General features: G+C 52.9%; 1 protein-coding gene across 2 annotated transcripts in view; it reads right to left on the reverse strand.

The window, feature by feature from the left end:
• ACSS1 (acyl-CoA synthetase short chain family member 1) overlaps nucleotides 1–26,926 on the reverse strand; it is a 43,220-nt gene that overhangs the window by 8,490 nt on the left and 7,804 nt on the right. For both annotated transcript variants that reach the window (XR_011489473.1, XM_020878077.2), the window contains exons 2-7: nucleotides 26,041–26,137; nucleotides 11,276–11,475; nucleotides 5,709–5,884; nucleotides 5,192–5,344; nucleotides 1,543–1,690; nucleotides 446–583 (exon numbers count right to left, since the gene is read on the reverse strand). Coding sequence is in view for 1 of the 2 variants with exons in the window: in XM_020878077.2 (XP_020733736.1) it covers nucleotides 446–583; nucleotides 1,543–1,690; nucleotides 5,192–5,344; nucleotides 5,709–5,884; nucleotides 11,276–11,475; nucleotides 26,041–26,137 (912 nt within the window). In the remaining variant the exon portion in view is untranslated. The remainder of the gene's footprint in view (nucleotides 1–445; nucleotides 584–1,542; nucleotides 1,691–5,191; nucleotides 5,345–5,708; nucleotides 5,885–11,275; nucleotides 11,476–26,040; nucleotides 26,138–26,926) is intronic.

A 26,926-nucleotide genomic window follows, 5' to 3' on the forward strand; every position in this document is an offset into this window, starting at 1 on the left:
CCTCAACTCAAGGTCACCTAGGTCACCTTTCCAAAATGCCCTCATGTGACCTGGAGACATGGATCCAAATTATCATACAAGTGAAGGTAAACTCTGATCTCGAAACACCATCCCTGCCTGGAGACACGCACCCAAGGGCAGAATGGCACAGATGCCAGTGCTGGGAATAGAACGGGTAAAATCCTGGGCAGCTGCAGGAAACCAGCCCGGGCCTGACCTTCCCACACTGCTGAGTTTTCATACTGAAGACGGAGCACAGACAAGGTCGCAGTGCTGAGCTCCAGTTCCTCCACGGCTGTGGGCTCCGGGAAAGGGCTTCCAAGGAGGACATCTGCTTTCTACTGGCTGTGGCCATGTCAAGTGGACTCAGCGCAGACACGGCCATTGTGATGAAGTGTCAAGAGGCCTGCGGGGCTCTGCCACACACGCGCCTGCAGCTGCTCACCTGAGCCCAGGGTCCGCAGAGAGGAGCGGTCGTACTTCTTCACCCAGGAGTCCTCGAACTTCAGCAGCAGCCGGTAGGCCGTCGGAGCACCATAGAACTGATTGATCTTCAGCCTCTGCACCGTCTCCCAGTACCGACCTATGAGAGGCCCCAGGTCATGTTACCTCCGTGAGCTTCACTCAAAGGTGACCCACGTTACCATGTGCTAGATGCATTCAAACACCTACAGTGTCCACAAAATCCACTCTGCACCACTGCTGGAATGGGAGGGGCTCCCTGTGCACCACCTCCACACACCCCACATGGGGGATTGGAGCCATCGCCTGGCCCTAGGCACTGACAGCCCACATCCTGACCCACGTGGCACAGCAAGGAAGCGGTCAAAGGGGTGTTATGGTGAGGTAGCACCAATGCAGAACCCACGTCCAGGAGGACATAAACGGCCTCCAAAGGTGACCAGTGCTCCCTGGAGCAGTGGTTACACACACAGGACACACAGGCCCTATCACCCTCAACTCACTGAGGCCACCTGAGACGCGCCTTCCATCCCTAGCCAGGCCCCCTGCACGTTTTCCAGGAGCATAGCTGGCCTCTGCAGGAGGCTGGAGAGGACCCAGGCAAGGGACCAAAGTTCTGGGCACGGAGCCATCATCGCCATGGACCACCTGGGCGAAAGCCTCGGCACAACTTCCAACATCTGGTCACATTTGAACAGACGCTGGAGGATGCGATGGCACGAGGGAGGGAGATGCCAGGAGAGCAAGACAGGGGTCTTCAAAAGGATGTCACTCCATGGCAGCGGCTCCAGGTCACACTGCCCAAGTGTCCCTAAGGACGGGCAGCAGGGGACCCAGGAGGCTGGCCACTGGCCTGGGCTTCGAGGAAGGGCAGGATCCGGTCAGGTGGCCACAGAGGTGAGAAGGACGTTAGAGTGGGTGGTCTCTTGAAGTCTTCAGAGGTCAGACCCTCTCCACTGCTCATATGACCCCTCTGCACACCTGGCCGGGGCCCGGCAGCTTTGTCACTGGGATCCTCCACCACTCGCCCCACACCCCCCAACCTCTGCTCCTTCTTCCGGCCCCTTCTGCAGCCCGCACCCGCATCGGGGTAAACCGGAGTGCTCTCAAAAAGGACGCTGGTCGCTCCGTTGCAGAGGGGCCCGTACACCACATAGCTGTGTCCTGTGATCCAGCCGATATCAGCCACGCAGCCGAAGACATCACCTGGCCGGTAGTCAAACACAAGCTGCAGAGACAGGGGAGGGCCTATCAGGAGCCTGGCACCCGTTCCCGCACGTCACTGGGTGTGCTCTGTCACCAAGCCCGGCTGCTCCCACGGCCCCCGAGAGCAGCAGTAAGGGCAAAGCAGCCACGGCAGTGAGGAGACAGGTCACTGGGGACAGCAGCGGGAGCCAGACCCCAGAGGGGACACTCCGGGAGTCCAGCACAAAGCCCGCCCGTATGCCAGGAGTCACCCAGCACTGGTCCTGAGGTGGGGTTGTGGGGGCCGGAAGTCAGGGCCGTGTCCTAACAGGTGGTAGCCACACGTGTACCCACAGGTGAACTCCATCCAGTTCTTTGTCTAAAATAAGGGCACCTCTGCCTTTAGTGGTTTAGTCGCTAAGTCATATCTGACTCTTGCGACCCCATGGACTGTAGTCCACCAGGCTCCTTTGTACTTGGAATTTCCCAAGCAAGATTACTGGAGTGGGTTGCCATTTTCTTCTACATTAAGTTACGCCATAATTTTTTTTAATCTTTTAAAAAGAGCAGAAAAACAAAAGCCAAATCGACCAAGAAACACATCAAGCATCATTAGCTCCTAAGAGCCTGAGACATGGCCGTCTCATTCTTGCAAAAGGGTCAAACCTGAGCCTGACTCAGTCTGCAGGTCCAACTGCCCGTTTGTAGGAGACAAAGAGATAGAGGGACACAGGGCCGGGTGCTATGACTGACAATGTTTAAGGTGATCAAGAGATGGAGGAAAATCCACCAGTTAAACATGGCTTACCCACAACTATCAGTGTGCGGGAGATAGTGAAGGAGTCCATGGGGTCACAAAGTTGGACACAGCTGAGTAACTGAACAACAATCAGTGGGCAACAGTAAGCTACAGTATCTAGGGATGCACGTTAGGGTGACAAAACTAGGAAAACAGGGCAGGAACACTATAAAACCCAGGATACATGTCGAGGGGCAAGGGGGGACTGTGATCAGATGGGTCATGAAGGGGCTTCTGTGTCAGGCGGAGATATTCCAGTTTTTGACTGAAGTGGGTTTGTTGAGCAATCATTTGTGAAATCACACATTTCATTTCGATGGTTTTCTGTATCCGTGTTTTTGTTTTATTTATTTAGCTGGGCCGAGTGTTAGTTGTGGCACGCAGGATCTTCAGCCTTCACTGCAGGATCTTTAGCTGCAGCATATGGGATCTCGTTCCCTGACCAGGGATTGAATCTGGACCCCTTGCATTGGGAGTGTGGAGTGTGAACCGTTGGACCACCAGAGAAGTCCTTGTATCTGTGTTCTCTTTTGTGGTAAAGGTGTTTTTTAACCTTTGGACGAGTGGTCCCATCTGCTGCTGCCACAGACACACCCTGAGGCTCCCCAGCAGTTCCCAGACAGCACAGTGGCCCCGAGTTGGCCGGGACCCTGAGGAGCTGTGAGCAGAGGCTGAGTCTCAAGGAAACAGCACTCCTGCTCCACCAGTGAAGCAGGACATCCACAGCCCAAAGCCCACAGCATCCTGGGACTGAGAGGGTTTTAATACAATGAGTACCCACTGTGCCACCTCTTTCTAGAGACTGGTGTTCTCTCTCCTTGCTGTTCTTGGAAGGAAAGCAGGTGCCCGGGACCAGCCAGGCACCCCAGCATAACCACTCACATCCCTGAAGCCTGCTTACGTCCCAAACACCCCTGCAGACCCAATTGCCCTTTCCCTGAAGAAACCAACAGTCCTAACACCTTCAGCACATGCACAGACACACACAGATGTGCACACTCACAAACACACGCTTACGTACAAAAGGCTGAAAGTTTCTGTTCCTAATGTTTTAAAATGCCCTCACTGTATTGAAGAGAAATTCAAAAGATGGTCCCACCCTTGCATCCCCATTGCTTCTGTTCATGCAGACAGTGCCCTGCTAACGCTGGAAAACAAATGAAGACTATTTGACCACATTGACGGCTTCCCTAATGCTGTGTGTGTGTCAGTCATGTTCATGCTCAGTTGTGTCCGACTCTTTGTGACTCCATAGACTTGCCCACCACACTCCTCTGTCCATGAAATGCTCCAGGTAAGAATAGTGAAGTGGGTTACCATTCCCCTCTCCAGGGGGATCTTCCCAAGAATTAAACCCAGGTCTCCCGCATTCAGATTCTTTTCCATCTGAGCCACCAGGGAAGCCCTAATGCTAATTTTGTTAGCATTAGGGAAATAGGGAAACACTTTGACCCATTCTTCGACTTCCTTAGTGTTCAGTCTCAGTAGTTACATTTTCCAGTGTTCTGACTTACCCAACGTTTCAGTCTTTGCAACATGCCTACCCAGAGCTGAGCAAGGGACTTTCAGACAAGAACGGCTCTATGATGATCACAGTCACCCAGCAGCCAGAAGACAGGGGCTTTAACATGGATAGTGTCAAGCGTAATACCTTGTCTGCCTGGCCTGGTTCTAGCCATATCTGTCTTTCTGCCTCACTTCTACATCCTCAGTGCTGCCCACGAGTAGCCAACACTCACAGGCTGCATCTCTGCCTCCCATCACTGGCTCCTAGTCCACACTCATCCATAAGGTCCGCCTCCAAGTGACTGCTGTGGCTGATCAGCATAGCCCTCCCCCAACCCCGCCAGTGACTGAGAGCACAGGGCCCTGGCCCTCAGCCAGACTGTGGGTGCTCTCAGCGTCCAAGCTTTGCTTGGATGGACCTGGGCTTCCGGGTCACCTGGCCAGTCTGCTCCACTGCTGCTCATGCTGGTAGGGGCTGAGTTCTGCCTCTGGCCAGAAAAAGTCAGGTCCACAGACAGTATCCTGAGACCCCACCCCTGACCCCTTTGGAGGCGTCAGCTCCTCCCCAAGGCAACCAGGGATGCACAGTAACCAGAACCCCCCACCCACCCACTCATATTTAAATGAGTGCTGATTTTTAAATGCATTTACTGGAATAAAGCTGTTCCAGATCATTTGCTTCATAATCCTTAAAGGATGGCCCCCTGGATGTAATCTCCATGCACTAAATTTAAGTCTCCTCATAAAAACAAATCTTTTAAAATATTTTTCCTTTTAAATTGAGGCCCCAGTAAGCAGAGCCTAGAGGCCACAGCACTTAGAGGCCCATGAAAATGTTTTACTTTCTTTTAAAATCAGACCCAAAAGATCTCTTAAAATAGAAAAAAGCATTTTAACAAATAACAGCAATGTACTCATCCTTACACCAACGCAGTCATATGGGAGAAGGGCCCGCTGGAGTGTCTGGGGCACCCGACGCCAGAAAGCAGTCGTGCCAGCAGCAGGGCAGACCCCACAAAGGCTCAGCACACATGTGATGGGCTGAGGACAAGCAGGAGACACGCGTGCAGGACCCAGGCCCTTCTGACAGGCACAGACATTCTGCCCTGCGAGCCCACCCCTGCAACCACACTGGTGCCAGGACTCCTGGCCCTGCTCTTGAACACAGCAGCAGTTGTGGCCCCCCCAGTCCAGCCTCCCCTAGCCCCTCCCCCAGATCTCCCCAGGGTGGTGCCTTACCCGGTGCGTCAGGGCAGCATACAGCAGGTAGCCCGCCTGGGTGTGGACGAGCCCCTTGGGCTTCCCAGTGCTCCCCGAGGTATAGAGCAGGAAGAGTGTGTCCTCACTGCCCATGCTCTCCGGGGCACACACTGGCTCCTCCTTGGCCATCTCCTGTGAGGGAGAGGACCAGATGGCCCATTGAGGATAGAAACTTCGCCCCCCATCCAGCCTCCCAGAGACCTCCTCTCCCCAACAGCCGCAGGACTTGGGAGACCAGGCTCAGAGTTCACCTTATCTAGCCTGCCCTAGTTAATGCCAAATGAAAGGATGGATCCAGTCATTTCATTATGTGAAGTGTTTCCCTCTGTTTGTGGACTTTTGAGTTCCTCTTCCCCACCGGGATAGAAGCCCATCAGATAACACAGAGGAAAGGGCACCTCTGAGGGACCCAGATTGAGAACCACACTCTGATAAGACCCAGTTAATCCAATGACAACCTCTTCTGCTCAAACTATACAAAAAAAGATAGACTCACCTGCTCAAGGGAAATGTCCAGATCCCCCATGTGGACCTTGTTGTCTGTCCTGTGAGCCACCAGGACGTGCTGGACGGATGGGCAGACCTTTATGGCTTCGTCAACGATCTTCTTCAGCTGCACCACGCGCCCTCCCCGGAGTCCTTGGTTGAAGGTAATAACCACCTTGCACTGGGCTATCGGAGTCAAATGCAGGAATTTCTGGTCAGTTTCCTCCTCACTCTGACTCTCACAGCCCAAACCACCACACACCCTAGGCCTAAGGGTATGATGGAGGAAGTCCATCCTTGAGCAGAAGAGTCCACACAGAAACGTGAAGCTCTGTCTGCTTTGGGAACATCATGCTCAGAACCTGGGAGGAGTGGGTATAATGGAGAGGAACCACCAGAAGCTCAACTCTTCCAGATTCCCACTCCCACCTGCTCTGGGGGGACCCTCCACCACCTGCCCTCCACCCACCACACCCCAACCCAGAATAAACTGAAAGGATCAGGGCTAAGATGGGCTACTGTACAACTGGCCCCTGAGGAAGTGCCTGAAACAAACATCCAGCTGCCCTGCTGACGACCACACATGGCCCTCAACCTGTGATGTGGGCACAGAGGCCTGATTCGGAGCCATGGGCAGAGGTGCCAGGGAACCACCCCACCCAGCAGCCCTCAACTGGGTCTCTCACCCCTCGGGGGTCATGCTGCTGCATGGGGCCCCATCGCCTTGGGGATTTCCGTGCGGTCTGAGACCTGGGCACCCACGGGGGAAGCTCCCCGGCCTCACACCCCACAGACCACAGTGCCTCCCAGGACCCCCTCCCCAGTGAACTGCCTGTACTTGAACTGTCACTCCAGGACCAGCTCCTAGGGCCCTACCTGAGGCACTAGTCTCCCTCAGCTTTGCGGTCTGAGACACACTTTTGAAACGCATGCTCATAGCCTCTCTTCCTCCCAAGCAAGAACCCTGGTGATGGCACAGCCCTGCCGGCCACCTGAGACAGGTGGACAGAGCCTGTCTGAGACTCTCCAGGCTTGTCTCCCTGGGCTGGGACTGTCCAGGGAATCTTCACATCGGGCAGGAAGGGAGATGGGCCAGCAGAGGGAAAAGGACCCCCTCAACTGCATGTGAGGCAGGATGCGTAGGATCCCCTGGAGGAAAGAGCAACCCCTGCCCATCCTGGGTGCTGGGACCTCAGCCTCCGTGATGCAGGCCTTACTCCTGGTGCCCACCTGTGCGAGGCCTCCCTGCCTGAGCGGTCCTCCAGGACTGGAACCTCTAGGCCCTGGCAGGCCCAGTCCCCAGGAGGTGCTTCGGGAGCCTCCACTCCCTGAGGCCCCTGAGGACAGGCAGCAGGGCTGTGGCAAGTGCGTCAGCACAGGCAGGACCACAGACACTTTGTGGGAATTTGCTTTCACCCTAGTTTTTTTTTTTTACCAGATCTCAGCATCTGTATTTGTCTTTGTTTGTTTTAATATTTAGTTATTTTCGACTATGCTGGGTCCTCGTTGCTGTGTATGGGCTTTCTCCAGTTGCAGAGAGCAGGGGCTACTCTCTCGTTTCGGTGTGCGGGCTTCTCATTGCGGTGGCTTCTCTTGTTGCAGAGCATGGCTCTTGAACATGAGGGATTCTCAAACTGCAGCTCGTGGGCTCAGTGGTTGTGGCACATAAGGTCAGTTGTCCTGTGGCATGTGGAATCTTCTGGGACCAGGGATTGAACCCATGTCCCCAGCATTGGCAGACAGATTCCCAACCACTGGACCACCAGAAGAGTCCTATATTTGTTTTTAATTGCTCCCATGGCCAATTACCAGAAATTTAGTGTCTCAGAACATCTTTTTTTTTTTTTTTTTGAGCTCATGGTTTGTAGCCTGAGTGAGCTCGGCAGGGTTCTCTCCTTAGAGTTTCACAGCCAGTATCAAGGGGTCAGGGGTTGGGGATCTCACCTGAAGCTCAGGGGAGAATCTGCTTCCAGGCTGTTCAGGGTGTTGGCAGAACTCAGTTCCATGTGACTGCAGGACTGAGGCCCCCACCTTGCTGACGGTCAGTCAGGGGTCGTCCTCAGCTTTTAGAACCACTACACCCCTCCGGTGCAACACCTCCTTATCCTCAAAGCCAGCAAACTCAGGTCAAGTCCTTGCCCCACTTTGACTCTCTCTGACCTTCCTCTCTGCCACAGCTTCAGCCAAAAAGAGTTCTCTGTTTTTAAGGACTTGGGTGGTTAGATTGAGACAACCTGCATCATGCCCCATCTTAGCACCCCATCACGCCTGCAGAGGCCCTCTGCCACGGAAGGGACGTATTCACAGCTACTGGGGATTTGGGCACTGGCAATCGCTCGGGCCACTATTCTGCCCCCAAAGCCTTTGCTATGAGGGAGTCTACATCAATCATGTGCAAGGCCACATGAAGAGGAAGAGACCCCTGGCCACCCCCAACCATTCAAGCCAACCCAGCTGATGTCCCAGATACCACAGAGCATGGTAAAGCCACTCCCACTATGCCCACCTGACTCCTGCCCCACAGAATCATAAAATATAATAAGAAAATACTATTTTAAGTACTAACTTTTGGAGTAGCTTGTAATACAGCAACAGATAACCAAAATACTACCCTCACTGACCCAAGAGAACACAGACACTTGTCCCAGCAGGGTCTTATCCCCAGGAAACTGACACCTGAATGGAGGTGTATGGTACTGGGGAAGAGTTGCTTAATGGCAAAGTTCTGGAGAAAAGCTATAGGAGTTTTCCCTACTGAGCTTCTTGGAGCTGACTGGGCCCTGCCTTCCCATGGCCTGGCTGTTTAGGATTCTCGAGGTCTAGGAGTTGCCCTGCATCCAGTTACCAATTCCGAATTCCCCAGAATCAGTTGCTTTTGCTTATTTCAGAGAATCTTAACAGAAACATTTGGTAACTATGACCACATCAGCAAGACAGAAAAGGAGCAGCCTAATGTAATGTTAAAAGCATCAGTAGGATGCCTGGGTTCAAACCCTGGGTCTGTCACTAAGCAGCAGTATGATCCTGGGCAAGTCACTTCACTTTTCTGTGACTCAGTCCCCAGGACCAGATGGCTTCACTGGCGAATTCTACCAAATAAAAATAAATTAACATCAATCTTTCTCAAACTCGTCCTAAAAATTGCAGAGGTAGAAATGTTTTCTCACTCATTCTATGTGGCCAGCATTATCCTGATACCAAAATCAAACAAACACATCACAAGAAAAGAAAACTACAGACCAATATCCCTTACAAACACTGATGCAAAAATTCTCAACCAAATGCTAACAAACTGTATCCAGAGTATAGCAATAAGGTTATACATCACGACTAAGAGGGATTTATTCCTGGAATGCAAGGATGGTTCAACATATGAAAATTAAGGATAAATATATATCAATGGAGCATAATAGAGAACTCAGAGCCCTCAAATATACAGTCAAGTTAGTTTGGATAAGGGTGCCAAGCCCATTCAATGTGGGAAGAATGTTTTTTTCAACAAATGATGCTGGTATCACTGGATATGCACAGATTTTAAAAAATGAAGTTGGACCCTTACTTCCCACCATATACAAAAATTAACTCAAAATGCATCAAAGACCTAAATGAAAAAGCTAAAACTATTAAAACATTCATAGAAGGAAACACAGAGACAAATCTCCATAACATTGTATTCAGCAACTGAATCTTAAATCAGAAACACAAACAACAAAAGGAAATAGACGAACTGGACTTTATCACAATTTAAAATTTTTGTGCATAAAAGATCAATATTGAGAAAGCAAAAAGACAACACAGAGAATGAGATAATTTCAAATCATATATCTGATAAAGGTAAAGTATCTACAATATATAGACAACTCACAACTCAACAACAACAACAAAAGACAAATGACCAATTAGGAAAAGAGCAAAGGACTTAAGTAGACATTTCTCCAAAGAATGCACAAATGGACAACAAGCACATGAAAAGATATCCAGTGATATTAGTCATTTGGAAAATGCAAATCACAACTGCAGTGAGATACCACTTCGGACCCACTGGGATGGCTATAATTTTTTTAAAAGGAAAATAAGTGCTGATGAGGATTTGGGGAAATTGGAACTCTCACACATTGGTAGTGGACGTGGAACACAGAGCAGTTCCATTGGAAAAGTTTTGCAGTTCATCAGTAAGTTAAAATAGATTTACCACATGTGCCAGCAATTCCATTCCTAGGTATACACCCAAAACAATTGAAAGGAGGTGTTCTTGTACATAAACGTTCATAGCAGCTCTATTCACAATAGCCAAAAATTAGAAACAAGTCAAAATGCCCATAAACAGATAAATGGATAGATAAAACATAATCTATCCATGCAGTGAGATATTATTCAGCTACAAAAATAAATGAAATACTGATTCACACTACAACACAGGTCCACCTTGAAAACACCATGCTTAGTGAAAGAAGTAGGACACAGAATGCCACACATTGTAGGAGTTCATTTTTACAAAACATCCAGAACAGACAAATCACAGAGACAGAAAGCGAATCGGTGGTTGCCAGAGGCTGGATGAGGGGAAATGGTGAATGCCTGCTTTGTGGATATGAGATGTCCATTCGAGGAATGGAAAATTCTGGAATAGTGATGATGGTTGCACAATACTGTGAATGTGCTTAATGTCTCTGAATTGTACACTTTAAAGTGATGCAATGATAATAGGAAAAGGGAGAGGGTGGAAATGGCAAAAGTCTTATCTCATATGGTATTTATGAAGACTAAATTAAAATTGTAGGAGATGACCTTTACAGATTTCTTAGACAGAGTCTGGCACACAGTAGGTGCTAAAGTTGAGAGAGAAAGAGAAGGGAATGGCAGCACCAACCCTGAAAGCAGCAAGAGATGTTGAAAGGAAGCGGAAAGGCTCCCCAGTCTTTCCTAAAGAGGGTGGTCAGCAGAGGTCTGAGAACTCTGCCCACTACCCAAAGGCAAGTCTTCTGTGAGACACAAATAATTCCCAACAGCCCCCAGAACTTGGCACCTTCCTGGGGCAGCCAGCTCAGCGAGCCCTCCAGGATCTCAAGGCAGCAGGGATCTGGCTGTACAAACACGGGGCCACCATACAGACACTCTGCCCTCTGACACCAGAAGAAAAAAGATGATATTGCTCTACACACCTATCTGGGAGCCTCTGACCTACCTGCAGAAAGAAAGTCTTAAAGATACACCACAAGGCCCATACCTGACTCCATCATTCCTCACCACAAAGGCTGTTGACTGGTGGAAGCTTCCCCAGGCCTCCCCAGCCTCCTTTCACCCTACGCTTCTTCCCACCTCCATTGCAGCCACATGGCCTCCTCCAGCAGGTACCCATGCCATTCACTCCACCTGGAATCTTCCTTCTTCATGTGGTTCAACGCAGTGCACTTAGATCTCAGCTCATAGAGCAAATGCTCATTCAGCCATGCACTGTGCCTGGCAGTGCCCGTCACCTGTCTCCGTGACTTTCAGTGATGTCTGCCACCACCCTGAGTCCCTGAAGGCCAAGGGGGACCCAGATTTCTCCCTCCATCCCACTGCCCACATGCTCACCATCGTTGATCCTCCCAGCCAAGGACCCCGCACTGAAGCCAGCAAAGATGACATTGTGGATGGCTCCAATCCTGGCACAGGCCAGCATGGCAGCCACAGCCAGTGGGGAGACAGGCATGTAGATGGCCACTCGGTCCCCTCGGCGGACTCCATACCTCTTGAGTGTGTTGGCCAGGCGGCACGTGGTCTCCAGTAGCTCCCTGCAGCACAAGGGAGGGAGGGCCATCAGAGAAGGGGGAGGGCTGGAACAGTTCTGCAAACTGCAGACACTGCAACCCCAATCAGCCTGGAGAGGGCAGCCACTCAAACACCTGGTGCATGCAAAGATCTTTTCAGAAAACATAACTTTGTAGGCTAGTACTGACATGGATTCATGATCACACTGCTAAGGGAAATCACCTGCCCCTTGTCCACAGAGAACAGGGCTTCTCAGACTTGGGTTATCCGGTCCCCAAGGCTTCTGACACATCCACCCTGAGAGGCCCCAGTTCTCTGGGCCAGCACAGGCCTTGCTGAGCAGGGGACCCCCAACTCTGTGAAGCCACAGAGATTTGGGGAAGGCAGCCCCCACGGCCTGGGGCAGGGCTACGGGGGTGAGGGATGGGAACACTGAACACCATGCCCTCACCTCACGCACCCACGAGGCCCCTGCCTCCACTCCCAGGTTTAGGCTTGGCTGGCCAATCAGAGTGCAGCATCCCCTGAACAAGCTGATTGATTGGCCTGAGGTTTGAGTAACCCAACCCAACGCAGAGAGGATGACCGTCCCCAGGAAACCAGGGGTCTGCAGCAGAACCACGGGTGGGAGAAGTACAGGGGGGCAGAAGCAGCTGCACAATGAGTTCAGCCCTGTTTCCCAAGTGGTCTTGCTGAACCTCACTTCCCACAGGAAGGGGAGTTCCCCATTTTTGCTGCTCTTGTTTTATTGTATGTGTTATTTAACAGAAAGAGCTGGCATGGAAGGACAGTGTGAGTTCACCCCACACACATGGCTCCACCCTTGTGGCCAGGACCCAGGAGTGGTTGTGGTTGCCCCGTGGTCAGAAACCCAGAAAGGGGCAGCCCTGCAAGGGCCACCAGGAAACAAAGGGTGGGTGGCGATAGGCTTTGGGGGAGACCAGATGAGAGCAGATCACTGGTGTAACCAAGCAGAACCTTGTGGGACACACCTCTCCTCCATATCCTCTGCTTTAGCTCCTCTCTGAAACACTCAGATAACCGTATCTCAAACACGTTCCTGAGTTCTCTTACAGAGGCTAAAACCTCCACCAGACGGAAGAAATGAATTACTTGTAGCCTCTAGACCTACTGGAGCCTGAGGACTGATTATGTTAATAGCCCTGTTACCTCACCGTCTACCAATCAGAGAGCTCTGCACAAGCTGGTCACACACCCTGGGACTCCCCTCCCTCACTTGGACTTTAAAAGGCTTTCCAAAAGCCATCGGGGAGTCCAGGTGCTTTGAGCACCAGCTACCCTGGACACCTGCTTGGCACCCTGCAATAAACGCTGCACTTTACTTCACCACAACCCGCTGTCAGTAGGCTGGCTTTACTGTGCACGGGTAAGCGGAGTGACTCAAGCCTGGTCTGGTAACACAAGTGCGGCCTGCACTCTCCCCCAACTCCTGCCCAGACTGGCACAGACCCCATCCCCTCTCTTAAGGCTTTAAGACAAAAGCACCACTCACTGGCACCCCATACACCCTGCACCTGAGCTTGTGATGAAAGAAAGAGCACCCAGAGGGCCCCCAACAGCAAAGGCCCCAGAACCAGGGCCCAGAAACATGCCTCCTGCATGTGACAGCACTGAAGAGGCAGTCATGGTCAGTCACCCAGAAGGTGACTTAAGCGCAGCCCACATGCTATTTCCGACAGCCCTAAGGACTTACACGGTTGGTGCTGAGGAGATGGAGGCTCAAGTGTGTCAGAGATCAGTGTTGATGAAACCCTGCCCTTTTTCTACAGACGGAAGGATGGAAGGCAGCATTTTGAAGTGAAAGAAGGGACAGAACGGCCCAGACAGAGTGGCCTGGGTTACTCTCTACAGTAGCTGCACAGGCGTGGGAGCTCAGCTTTCACAGGCGCCACGAGATCACCTGAGAAATAGCAAGCCCCTCCACCTTGTTGAACTGTCACACGTGTGACCGAGAAGCATCACCCACTCAGGACCCAGCCAAACATTCACTAGAGATTATCTCTACCATCAGGCATCTTTGTTTGAAATTACTTTCTGAAAAGTACTAAAATCAACTCATTCACTTTGGTGAATTCGTAAGATGGTTAAAATTCTGTTCTCAGTACCATGAGGGCAAGCTGGGCACCAGACCAAAGAAATGAGAGGAGAGTGTCCTCTGGCAGCACAGCTCTGATGGGGAAGTGAAGGCACGTGAGAGCGTGAAGGGCGTTCACCGCCTCAGTTTCGGGTACGATTGCTGAGGGCAGCAGGAGGAACTTTCGGGAAAGGTCGGCGGTTGGGGGGAGGAGGAAGGCAGCAGAAGGGAGAGGATTCCTTCTGGCCAGAAGCTGCCTGGTGGCCAGAGCTGGGCAACCGACCTGTGTGGCCCTGGGAAGGTGTGGAGACCCAGTGGCAGTAGACAAGGTGTTCCGTGGAGGATCAAGGGGCCTCCCCATGGGCCCTGCAACTGAGTCCGCTAGGTCCCGCACTCTTTTTTCATATTTATTTATTTTTGGTTGTGCTGGGTTTTTATTGCTGTGCAGGTTTTTCTCTCATTGTGGCGAGTGGGGGCGCCTCTCTAGTTGCAGTGCGCAGGCTTCTCATTGTGGTAGCTTCTCTTGTGGAGCACGGGCTCTAGGCACACAGACTCAGTTGCTCCATGGCATGTGAGATCTTCCCGGACCAGGGATGGAACCTGTGTCTCCCACATTGGCAAGCAGATTCTTTACCACCGAGCCACCTGAGAAGCCTGGGTCCTGCATTCTTGCTGCTGCCTCCAGAGAAGTTTCTGATAAAGAATCTGATCCAGGTAAAGCTCTTGAGTTCACTGCCCTTCCTGTCCTCTCCACCAAGGCCATAAAACTCAAGGTCGAAGAAATCCTTGAAGCCTCCTTGGGGTTCCTGGCCTCAGCAGTCCAGCCTCTGCTTAAACAGGGGCTGAGAGTCACCTGGCACAGCACTCCCTCTTTCTTTGCTACTTTAATAGAGAAATAGTCTTCCTAGAATCAGACCAAGACTTGTGGCTGTTCCACTTCCAGCCCTTGGTCCAGCTCAGGCCTTTAAAGATGTCCAGAATAACTCTGTCGTGCAATAACAGCCCTTCAGATTCCTGGAACACTCCCTCCACCATCCCACAAAGCCTTTCTCTCCCAGCTTCTCTCCCCGAGCCCTCCAGGAACCCACTCTCACACCCTAGAAACCCCCAGGTCACCAAATAGACCCCAGCACTCCCATGGTGTCTGCCCGGGTCAGAATAAGGGAACCCGGACCCTTGATCCCAATTCTATATTTAACCATGTAAATGAAGAACACATTTATTTTTAATGCCTAACACAGGTGGCCCCGACTCAACATGAGGTCATTAACCCACTAACCACTGCCACACCCAGAACAGGACTCTAACCAGGGCTTTGCCCTATCACAGTCAGGGAATTAATTTTCAAAATCAGACTTTCCAGACTATCTATTTGTCCCTATTTAATTCCACCTCAATTTCTACTCATCTTTCCAGCTCACCCATTATTTTTTTAAACTTGAATTTTCATTAACAATTTTCTCCAGACTTACACCACTGGAGAATAAGGTCAGCAAACCTAGATCTTCAAATCACGAAAAAAAGTGTTATGCAAGCGATCCTCCAGGTACTTAAAAATTTACTCCAGGGTACCCAAAAATCATCCAAAAGCTGTCCTTGGATATTCATGACTTCCCAGACTTTCACAAACCAATATTCTGCTTCTGTATCAAATAGATAGTGCAGTCACTCAGTGACCAGTGCTCTGGGCTGTCCCTGCAGGAAACACTGCTTCTTCCTTGTCTGCGGGGTTTTTCCAAGGGACAGTGACATGCAGCTTTCTGAGAAATTACCTAACAAAATAAGTTCGAGTTCTATTTTCCAGTGAGAGGAGAAATACATTATTTGTCAATCAGCTTCTGAACAAGCTATCTACGTTTGTCTGCCAGGAGACGTCTCAGGGCCACGCCTTCCATGTGGAGGCATGAAAATGACAGGCACAAATACACAGATTGGCCTTGTCTTCAGGGTGCTGGACAGCAAAAGTCTGCCTGGCCCTGGGGGAAGAAAGGAGACCTTTCACAGCCAACTCTAAGCTTCAGCTGGGAGGAACGCCCATCCAATGCTAATCTAACCACAAGTATGTGCAACCAACATAATACCTGCCTGAACACAGACAGAAGAAAGCCAACTCTGGTCCAGCTCAATCCAAAACAGGACACAGCTGGACAGACCCGGGGAAGTAAGATAAGCCGTGTGTATGTGTGTGTGTGTATGTGTATGTGTGTGTGTGTCTGTATACGCATGCATGCACATGTGTGTGCACGCATCCGCACTGCTGCTGTATTTAAGAAACGAATGTGGAACACACAACTTGCTTACTTGCTACAATTACTGTGGCTCTTGTGTTCATTAAACACTAGCTAAGAGGCTACCTCCTTCATTGTCCACCTGCCCCACTGAGTATCAGCTTCCCTTCAGCAGGGATTTGTTCACTGCCTTCCTCCCAGTATCCAGAACCGGGCCTAGGGCAGAAAAGGTGTGTGACAGATGTCTGTGGAATGGAAAAGACCAGCAGGTAAGCCTGAAAGAGCCCAGGCAGGCACAGGGTGACTGGAGCAGGTAAGCCTGAAAGAGCCCAGGCAGGCACAGGGTGACTGGAGCCTGGGGTCTAACTGTGAGCGCAGGTCCACTTGCAGATGCCTCCCAGCCTCCTGCACTGAGAAAGGGTCACATTGGAGGAAACATCCTGCCCCTCAGAGAGGGCGATGGGCAGGACAACCCCACTGATAGGCCAGCCCATGGCTACTCCTCTGTCTACATTTCCTTCTGCCGAGAAGGGAAGGAGCCCAGGGAACGGTGTCACTGGGTGTGTGGAAGGTCTGTGACAGTGTCTTCTCTCCCCTAGCCTGGTGCTGAGGGGAGGGGTCAAGCCCAGGGTCCAGATGCAGGACCAAACAGGACAGGTCTTCCTTCAGTCTGCTTCTCTAGACTTGACTTCTTTGGCTGCCCCAGGTCTTAGTTGTGACATGCGGGATCTTGGTGTGGCACACAGGCTTAGTTGCTCTGCAACATGTGGGATCAGAGTTCCCCAACCAGGGGTCAGACCCACCTTCTCTGCATTACAAGGCAGATTCTTAACCACTGGACCATCTGAGAAGCCCCTACTTCTCTAGACTTTGCTATTCTCTTCAGTAAGCCATTTCTGGAAGGTAAAGATGGTAAGAGAAGTGAAGGTTGGCAAGAGAAAAAGTAGGGCACGACAGAAGAGACCCCTTCCCACAGGAAGAGGCTCTCCAGGTCTCGGGACCATCCCCTTCCCTCAGGCACAGTCCTCTGGCCCGGACATTACTGTAGCCACTAAATCTGATCTAACACGAGGCCATGTGCTTACTCTGCTACTTACTGCCACCAGAGAACAGAAGCCCAGGAAATTCAGCTGAGCAGGCTCATAACCCAAGTATGAAATTCCTCTCACATCATGATTTGATCTCGTGACCATGACCTTGAGCAAAGGTAAGCTGCAGGGAACTGTAAAGCCATTGCCACATGTCAACACGAAAATGCCCAAGCTGCCCTTGCCAACAAAGCTCTGGACACACTCAGGGTTCAAAGCAAAAAGGGCTGAAACACCACTGCTGACCCTGGGCCAGCCAGTGAACTGGGGGTCACTGAAGCTGCATGTTTTCTAAATTCCTTACAAAAAAGTAAATGTATTCTCCTTGAGGCTTTGCTATACTCTGTGGAAAGTTCTGGACTCAAGAGAATTTCCCTCTCAGGAAAGTGTCTCAGTGAAGGACATCTGATTAGAGGTGGGGCTCTCCCCCACCCCCCAACTCCCCATACACCTGGGTCTTGACTGACCCAATCATAGTATGGTCCAATAATAGGAATACTTCTAAGGCAGTCTCCAGGACTCCTGTGGTCTGAATGTCTGCACAGTCCTTACCCCCAAAGAGGGTAGCATTAGGAGGGAAGTCTTTGGGGGGAAATTAGGTCATGAGGGTGAGGCCCCATGATGGGATTAGCGCCCTTATATGGGAGACCCCATGGAGCTCCCTTTTTCCTTCCACTAGGTGAGGACACGGAGAGAAGGCACTGGCTATGACCAGGAGAACCCAACCAGCAGACAACCATGCTGGCACCTTGATCTTGGGCTTCCAGCCTCCACAACTGTAAGAAACAAGTCTCTGTTATTTCTCAGCCCCCTTGGTCAGTGGATTTTGTTATAGCAGTCCAAACAGACCTAAAACAGGGCCTGTACAGCCAAAAAACACAATGTTGTAAAGCAACTATACTCCAATGGGAAAAAAAAAAAAAGGACAGGACCAAATCTGAAGTTCTAGGCAAAAGCATCCTATAAACAGTAGCTATAATTACTGCAGAAAAAGGCAGAAAAAGAAAATGGGTGACAATGGGTGGTTCCTTAACAGCAGGAAGGAGTGTGAGGATGTCAGTTTGCTTTTGTGTGAATCGCAGGCAGCTGCGTCATTGGCTCAGGGTGAATAAGGGTCACCGCTGTATCTGAATACAGTTACAGAACCCCTCCCCTACAGCCCCAAGCCCTGCAGTGGGTACTAATGGGAAGCCCTTGTTTTAGGTGGGAGGAGTCTGAGAAGGATACGTCACCCACAGTTGGGGCCGCTGCCAGCAGCAAGTTCTAGGCACCTGGCCGCGGCCCAGGGTTCTGAGAGGCTGGGGGAAGGCAAGTGCACCCTGTCCCTCCACCACCTGTCGTGTCTCCCCCCCACCTCCACCAGCTGCCTCATCTTCTCCAGCCATGCTCACCACCCACTGTGAGCACAAGGACCCTGCTATCCAGGCAGCCTCAGCCACCCCCAGGCCCCTGAGGCTTCCCAACCCCCAAATCACTGCCCAGAGCACTTCTCCTACCCACCCCACCCCACTCCCACTCACAGTTCCTTCAGTGACAACAGCTACTGAGTTGATGTCCTGTGCCCGGCAGTGCTCTGAATCCTAGGCACATCCATGGAGTCTCACAACAGCCCAAGGGTTGGAAGTTACCATCACCCATCCCATTTTCCAGATGAGGAAACCGAGGCACAGAGGAGTTAAGTGACTTCTCAAGGCTATTCAGCTGAAAGGGTCAAGAATCAGGTCAAGATTAAAACCCAGTCTGGCCCCCAAGGACTGCTCTCAAAACCCACAGCTTCAGAACAACTTGAATCCTATTATAAAGGTTCCCAGTCTTGACAATTTTGCCATTGGCCAATTCCAATGTAACAGTTTTACTTTGTTGCTGTTATTTAGTTGTTAAGTCGAGTTCGACTCTTTGCCACCCCATGGGTAGCCTGCCAGGCTCCTCCATCCATGGGATTCTCCAGGCAAGAGTACTGGAGTGGGTTGCCATTTCCTTTCGCAGAGGATCTTCCTGACCCAGGGATCAAACCTAAGTCTCCTGCACTGCAGGTGGATTCTTTACCACTGAGCCACCAGGGAAGACCAACATTTTTACTTGGGTTGGTTCAAATTAGCAAGAGAAGTGTTCCAGGCTGCTCACAGTACTTGAATTGAGCCTAATCAGGACGGAAGAGAATGGGGTAGGGGTTGGATTTCCTTCACGATTCAGTGTTTGGCCGCACATTCCGAACCACCTGCCCCAGGGTCTGTCTCCCGCTCATCCTAAGTCTTTCCCACCCAGACACCACCCTGTAGCACAGAAGTGACAGGTCAGATTTCTTCCCTAATTCATGCCTGATTTCCCTTGGACCTCAGCACCGGCCTTCAACCCAAGTTTTGTCTCTGGAAAAGGAGTTCTTTCCTTTCCAGACTCAGAGCCCCGCTCTCAAGGAAGGAGCCAGCACTAACCCACTAAGAAACCCTGAGGTTCCTGCCAGCCCCAGGAGAGAGCGGTCTGCGGCCCCAGTCCAACCATAACCAGCAGGGAGGATGGAGCTGTCACCCCAGACCTAGCAAAGGAATCCACCCTCCCTATGGCCCAGAAACCTTGCACCAGCTTCCCAGAGGACACTGACTGGATTTGCTAATGGGAAATTGTCAAGCCTCCCCAGATCCGGAGCCCCACCCCCTTCCCAGGTTCGGATGAGATCCAAAACAGTCACAGGGGGCCAGCAGAGAAAATGAAGGGCCAGGTAGCCCCTCCTCCCTACCCCAGGCCATCACCCCTCCCCTGGTACCCACAGTGACCCCTCCTGCCTCTAAGGGCCTGAGATACCCAAGCCCCACCCCCCAGCCGCTCCAGCACCTGCACTTTCTGCACCTCAGCCCACAGCCACACCAGGACTCCTCCGCCCTCAGGCCCACCTGCTCTGCAGCCGTCCCTTGTCCCTCCTGGAGGCCACCTGGAACTCTCTGGCATTGACCCCTCCAGTCAGTATTCATGGTTAACTTTGTCCTGGGGTGGGCGCAGGGGGCCAGGAACACACAGCCCTGGTCAGTGAAGGGATGTCTTGTCTGCACACAGGCATGCAGGCCTGTCACCAGGTTCGGCCACCCGGCAGTCCCACTGTTCACACCTTCACCGCCTCTGAGACTCCAGAGCACAACCCACAGAGCAGACACTGCACTGTCCAACCCCGTCTCTGGCCTTTCCAGCTGGGGAAGCCTGAGAGCCCTGGAGGCAGGCTGGGCGTCAGGTCCCACGCTTTACAACTGAGGACAACCGTGAATTCCAGTGAAGATTGTAGGTGTCAGCCATCCACACAGCAGAGGCTGCCCAGCCCTAGGGTCAGGACCAGGGTCAGGGTCAGGTGACCAGAGGACAGCAGGCCCCTGGCTGGTTATAGGGAGCCCTCCAGGCAGCAGGTCTTGGGCAGCAGATGGAAGGGTCTGGCACCGTGGGCACTGGGAGCTGCATGTCTGCCGAGCCTCGGGGTGGCCCTGCAGGATCTCAGGGCTGCCAGCCCCCTCGGGCCGTTCCCTCCAGGGGCCCTTGATTTTCTACTTCCTGGAGTCTTGAAGTGGCCAAGGAGGGGGCGGGGAGGGTGGCAGAGGAGCGTGGCCGATTGGGCCTCCGCACGGCCCAGGCACAGCTCACGCCCCCCCAACCTCCAGCCCACTGGGTCTGCAGCCGCCAGAAGACCAACCACACAGCTGGAACAGAAGCCCCTCCCCTCCCGGAAGGCTGATCCCAAGGGGCCAGGCGGAGGCCTTCGCCCCTCCCCTTCCCCACCCCCGGGTGCTTGCGCCCCGCCCCTCTCCTCGGCAGGCTGCTGCCTCCCACAAGACGAGCCCCTCCCTCATTTCGCACAGCCGAAGGGGGCTTACAGAAACAGGGGGGCCAGTGCCAAGGCAGGCGATTGTTATTCACACTGAACGTCAGCCAGGGGCTTCCCAGAAGGGCCCCGTCAAGAAAGTCGACTCTCGTGGAGGTCATTCCCTCTGCGGTCCCAAAATAGGGCCATTCTAAAATGTGAGATTCCAAGAGCTTGCTAGAAAGACGGGGGAAGAACAGTATCACGTAGAGAAGAATTCAAAGCACTTGCCAGCTTCAAACTAAAGTCTCAAGGAAACTTAAATACTGGTTTAAAACCAGCTGGATCCAAGTAACCCAGGGCTCTTGCCGGATTCTGGGAGCCTGCACTGGGATTCCTGAGTTCTGCAGTCAGAGTTACTCAGGGGCCGACAGGGGACACCGCACACAAGCCTGGTGGCCTTGGCCTCTTGAGGAGCCCACCCCCACAAACCCACTTCCCCTGCCTGACAGGTACCCCTGTCCTGGTGCCTCACGGTAAATGGCACTGGTTCATCCTAAAGCACCCCACCTCTCCACCTCACTATACCAGTTAATAATCCTCCCCTTCAGTTGTCCTAATTTGTTAATACAGGAGTTTGCTCACTGCAAACTGTAATTAATCTGCGGGTGAGAAGCGCAAGGTGCAAGGTTGGGGGCTGGGAGGGGCAGAAGTGCTGCCTTTTAAAAGACCCTAAATTGTTCTCCCAAGGTGAGGTCCTCTTCCTGGAAAACCCACCCACCTCTCCCGGCGCCAGCAGCAGCAGGGCCACCAACCCTTCCCCTCGTCAAATCTGAAATCCTTTCCTGGCATCCCTTTGCCTGGCCCCAACCTACAGCTAAATGAGGCTTGCATCCTCCCAGATCCTGGCCTGGGCTTTCATTCCCCTGGGCTGCTCAGCACCCAGCACCCAGGGGAGGAGAAACAGGCTCAGGGAGCCAGAAATGTTCTCTAGGTCGCCCACAGTCGGGGACAAAGCGGGTGGGAACACAGGGCACCCACCCAGCTGCCCCACCCCACAGTACACTGGCCTTCGAAACCCTCCTGGCCTCTCAAAACTCACTCCCAGGACTTCCTCAACATCGTCTCCAGCCACGTCCCAGGGAGACTTCCTGCTTCCTCCCACCAGAGCCCAGGGGGCCCTTCTGTGACAGTAACAAGTGGCCACAACCGGGACACGAGCCAGCCTCTGAGGAGGTACCTCCAGGCTTCAGACCTCGCTGCTCCCTCTGCCCAGGGCTGCTGGTCTGACTGCCAGACAGAGGGGCACCTCAGAGACTGGGACCCATCCTGTGTTCTCTGTGGCCTCTCCACACTAGGGACCAGTAATGCTCAGTGCCTAGTCGGCTGGCCCAGGGAGGAAGTGTCCTTCATGGGGGGTTGGGGGGGGAGACAGGGGGTATGTGTCTGCTCTGCTCTGTGCCTCCACAGGGGCTCCTCACTGTGCACCCTCTACATAAGAAAGCCCAGCTGGAACAACCACAGAAATCACCCCCTCCAGAGCTGAAGCCACAATGGAAACTCCACTTAGCTCACGTGTGGGCACATGGGGGGTGGGGAGGACCAGGCCTGCTCTCCTCACTGCAGCCCAGCCGCCCAGCTCAGCTGCACAGCCTGACCACGACCGCAGCCGCGCTGCCCTCACAGTAACCCACATTCACAGAGGAAGGCCAAGTCAGGGCTAAAATCTGCTCCAGCTTTTTTAAAAGGTCACGTCTTGGATAAGTGACAAGGTTCTCCTGTAGAGCACAGGGAACTACATTCAATATCCTGTGATAAACCACAATAGAAAAGGATGTGAAGGAGAATATATATATGTATATGCATAACCAAATCACTATGCTATACAGCAGAAAGTAACACAACATTGTAAATCAACTATACTTCAATAAAATAAATTTTTAAAAAAACTGTAAAGGGCTCATGTCTGAACCCTTCCTCAGAGAACCTCAGATGGGAGATCCTGGGTCAGGGCCTGGTCAATACTCTCAGCCCACTCTCTGCTCTGACCGGGCACCAGGCAGCCCCACTGAGAGGCCCCACATGCAGTACACAGGGACCAGCCACAGCTGCCCACTCTGCTCCACGCCCTGTCCATCCCCCACTTGGAAATCCTTGGGCCAGACCCCAGAGCTCCAGGCAGGCAGTGGTCTTGAACTGCCCCCCACCTGTCTAGAGGAAAGGGATTTGTGTTTGCACACATCCCCACCCCCAAGCATCTCTAGAATCTGTCTGCTTGAACCGACCATGAAGGACCAGCTTGTGAAATAGGTATGTGGACGGCTGGGAGGAGCAGCGGCCAGTGCTATCTGGCTGAACCCCCTCAGGGAGACACCCAGGTTATCTGTGCCTGCCTGGCGTTACAGACCTCAGGCGGTGCCAGAGGGCCCAGGATTGCTGGCCTGCTGGCTCCCTCAGACGGGTTCAGGAACACTTCTGTGCAAAGGCAGGCTGGAAATCAGCTGGGAGGCCCTCTGGCCCGGGCTCCGGCCTCAGGTCACAGGCTGCCCCTCCTCCCCGGGAGATGCTTGCCGGCCATCCCAGACTGATCCCTGCCAGCAGAGATCCCTGCCCCTTTGCTTCCCATCAGGAAGTGAGCACCACGCCTGAAGGAGGAAGCGCGTCTGGAGAACAGAACCCCAGCCAACAGGCTGTCCTCCCAGAGCCACGCGGCCGGCACCAGCACAAGGCCCACCGCGCTGCCTAGCTTGCCCCGTGGCCTCAGCCCGGCGGGCAGGATGCACCTGGGAACTGGCACCAGCCAGCGCTGCAGACGGGCGAGGGACAGGATGAGGACACTGGGCTGCCCCGGGGTTCCCAGAGCAGGTCCTGCCAGACCTCCTGCACCCTAGGGAGGTACGGTTGGAAATACATGCCAGCAGCACTGAGAACTCGAAGGCACCATAGACCCCACCCCCCAGGCAATGGCCCAACTCCCAGAATAAGAGCAGGGCGGTCTGCGCAACCCTGGAGAGCAGTCCAGTGAGGATCCTTGGACATGGAGAGCAGGCTGTAGATACGTGCATGTTTCGGGCATGTGTGCAAGGGTGTGTGCGCACATGTGGACCCACGTGTCACTAGTACTTGGGGCAGAAGGGGGTTCATGTTACAAGCTCTCTGCTGATTCTTCAGATGCACTTCCTCAGAAGAATTCAGCAGATTCAGAAAGGACAGGCCTGTGCCCCTGAGCAGCAAGACGGGTCCCCCAAGCTTCAGACAGACGAGGCAGGTGGGGTCCTGGGAAAACACACTGCCCTCGGCACTCTGGTCCCTGAGAACCTCAGCCGCACACAGCCTCCTTCAAGGGCTCTCAGGTCACGGGTCTGGACCTTTGTCTTCAGGCCACCAAAGCCTGTGACCGTCCTGGGGCACCTTGGGTGCCACCACGTGAGACACTTGGCAGGAGTGCACTTCAGTTTAGTGGCAGTTTGTATGCCGGCAGGACAACCAGCACCAAGTGTAGGCAGCTCTCCTCTGAGCCAGAAGGGAGAAAACCTCACATTGAAAATCTAACATGACCAGGAAAATGATTAATCCAGGTCCCTCAAAAACTAGCTGCCATTACAGACAACCTGGTCACACGCTTCTCTTTTCCCTCAAACAGTAAATAGCAACAGTCACGGGGCATTAAGACTAGCTGAAATTTGTAAAACCATTTTGTTAGGCTGAGTCTGTTTATTTTTAGAGAGAATAATAAATTCTTTGCCTGCACTTATAGGTTTATACCTGCTCAGGGCTGCTTTGCAATGGAAATAAAGTTGTTCTTTGTTTTAATGAGCTGGCAGTCTTCCTGAGGCTCCCCCACAGTGACAACCACACACTCAGAGGCTCGCCCAGAGGCCCTCAGAGGCTCGACGTGGCCCAACACCAGCTCATGGTCCAGGCCCACAGGAGGACAGGAGGAAATTAGTCCATAGCTGGACCCCCTTTACCTCCTCACCCCCATCACAGAGCCTTCATCTTCTACTGAACAAGCACACATAGATCAAGTCGGGCCAGTGAGGGTGAAGAACATTGCAGTGGCTCACCTGTTAGAGCAGCACCCCTGACTCTAGTGTGCAGAGCCCGGGGCTCCCAGGCCACATGGAGTCAGGAGGGTATCTATCCAGGGGACCCAGCTCAATGCAGTGATGGGCAGTAAAGGCTGAAAGGGACTATGACAGCTGAGGGTATTGGACTCAGGGGGAGGGACAAGCGGGGCAGGGCCCACCAGGAGCCACAGCAGATTAACTAATGTCACTCTGCTGCTTCCAGGAGTCCACCTGAACACAGCTTCACCAGGACTGCTGCACTCAATCTGTGATAAAACCTGAGTCTGAAAAACAAGCAGGAAACCAGGGGTCCCCAGGGCCTGGAACTCTGAACTCTCCTCCTGCCATGTCCCCTTCTTCCCCTCCCCATCAGCCAAGCACACCTGCACCTTCTCTCTGTTCCTGGGATCCCTGGGCTAGGACTGGACGTTCTCTCTCCATCTTCCTGAGGCCGCTCCTTGTCAGCAGCACCTCAGCTTGAAGGTCATGTAAAGCGACCTTCACTGGGTCGCTGGCCCACAGTGGGGATGTTTGTTACTGTAATGTATCCCAGCCTGCCCTGACTGCTACAGTGGCACTCAGTGACACCTGCTGAATTTCTGGCCAAGAAGCCTTGAGCCACCCACCAGGAGGGTAATCATGCCCACAACTACCTGGGGTACTAAGGGACCACAACCTAGGCTCCCAGTGGGCCTGCAATAGCCCTATAAAGGTGAACTGAAGCTTGAGCCAAGGGGTTTTCCCACGAGGATGTGGCCACAGACCAGACACCTCTGAGCAAGACAGGCCCGAGAAGGAGCAGGGCTTCAGGAAGACAAGTACCCACTCCCAATGCCAGGTCTGCTCAAACCCGCCCAGTGCACACACTTGGTATACAGAATACGTGAAGGATTCCGTACATAGCCCTTGTTTTATTTTAGCCCCATCTCAAAAACTTGGGTTTACTGTTGTGCCACTGTCATGACGCACTAAGAGGAGCTGATTTTAGTTACCCCAGCATGTATGTGATTCAGCTCACATTCATGTTTCTTTTCCAGAGACCAGAGAACATTTCCAAAGTGGAAATAACCCCTGATACCCATATAATGCCCTGCCAAGAACTGGTCACAGGCACATGAGACTGCTTGACCAAGAGTGACCCTGTGCCTTGAACATTCGTCATACTTGTTTCTGAGGACCCTGTTCTCTCCAGCGGAATCTAAAGACACCAGGTACAGCCCAGTGGATGAGGACGCCGGGCCTGCTCCCATCCACAGCTTGGCAGCAGCGTTTGGTGCTAGCACCCACATGTGCACGCAGAGGCACCCACCATCAGGGGACACACCGTACCTGTAGGTGATCTTCACTTCAGTTCCAGGCTCATCTCGCTCCCAGATCAAAGCGATGCTCTCCGGGGACTTCTGAACGTGCTGATCCAAGCAGTTAACTGCACAAAAACAGGTACATGGACGTTACACTTGGCGCCCCTGGAGTCGGAACCGGGAGGGTCCGGTCGGCGTGGTTTGCGCCGTTCTCCCTAGGTTGAGAGATCTCTCAGGTGCAGGTGACCACTGGGAATTCTGAAGCAGGTGTTTCACATGTGGAGCACTCCCCAAGTCCCAATCCCCAGCCTCATTCCCCACCCCCACCACCACCACCCAGCACCAGCGACCTGACCCAACCGGCCCTGCAGTTTTCAAAGCTCCCCTGACACACAGGCCAGGGCTGAGCACTGCGGCCTGGGCTGCAGGAAAGAAGACTCGATGCAAACAGGATGGCCTGATTCCACGCAGTGCAGGGGGAGGGTGCTCGTGGGGTAGGGGTGCAATCCAGGACAAGGACCCACATTCCTTCTTAGGTGTCCAGCCAGCACCCAGCTCCCAGAAATGATGCACTGACAAGGGAAATGTCTCGCTAGTTTTCCAGGAGGCTCGCTACCCTCCCCCTCCTTTACTGAAGCTGAGGTCATATGACTGCCCACAAAAACAGGTCTGTTGTGGTGGTTTACTGTCAACCTGAAGATCAGTAGGATCATGTTCATTGCTAACTTCCTGTTCACCACCACTGACTGGACTTCAAGGTGAGCTTTGCTCTGGCTGGTTTTTGCCAGAGCCCCTTCCAGCCGGCCCTCGTGGCCTGTCTTCATTCCTCACCTCCCCATCAGCAGGGAAATAAATACCTAACAACAGCTTTGGGACCAGCAGCCACTGCCCACCTGGTCTTCAGGGTCACCCTC

The sequence above is a fragment of the Odocoileus virginianus genome, chromosome 9, assembly GCF_023699985.2.
Source record: "Odocoileus virginianus isolate 20LAN1187 ecotype Illinois chromosome 9, Ovbor_1.2, whole genome shotgun sequence".
NCBI classification, from domain to species: Eukaryota; Metazoa; Chordata; class Mammalia; order Artiodactyla; family Cervidae; genus Odocoileus; species Odocoileus virginianus.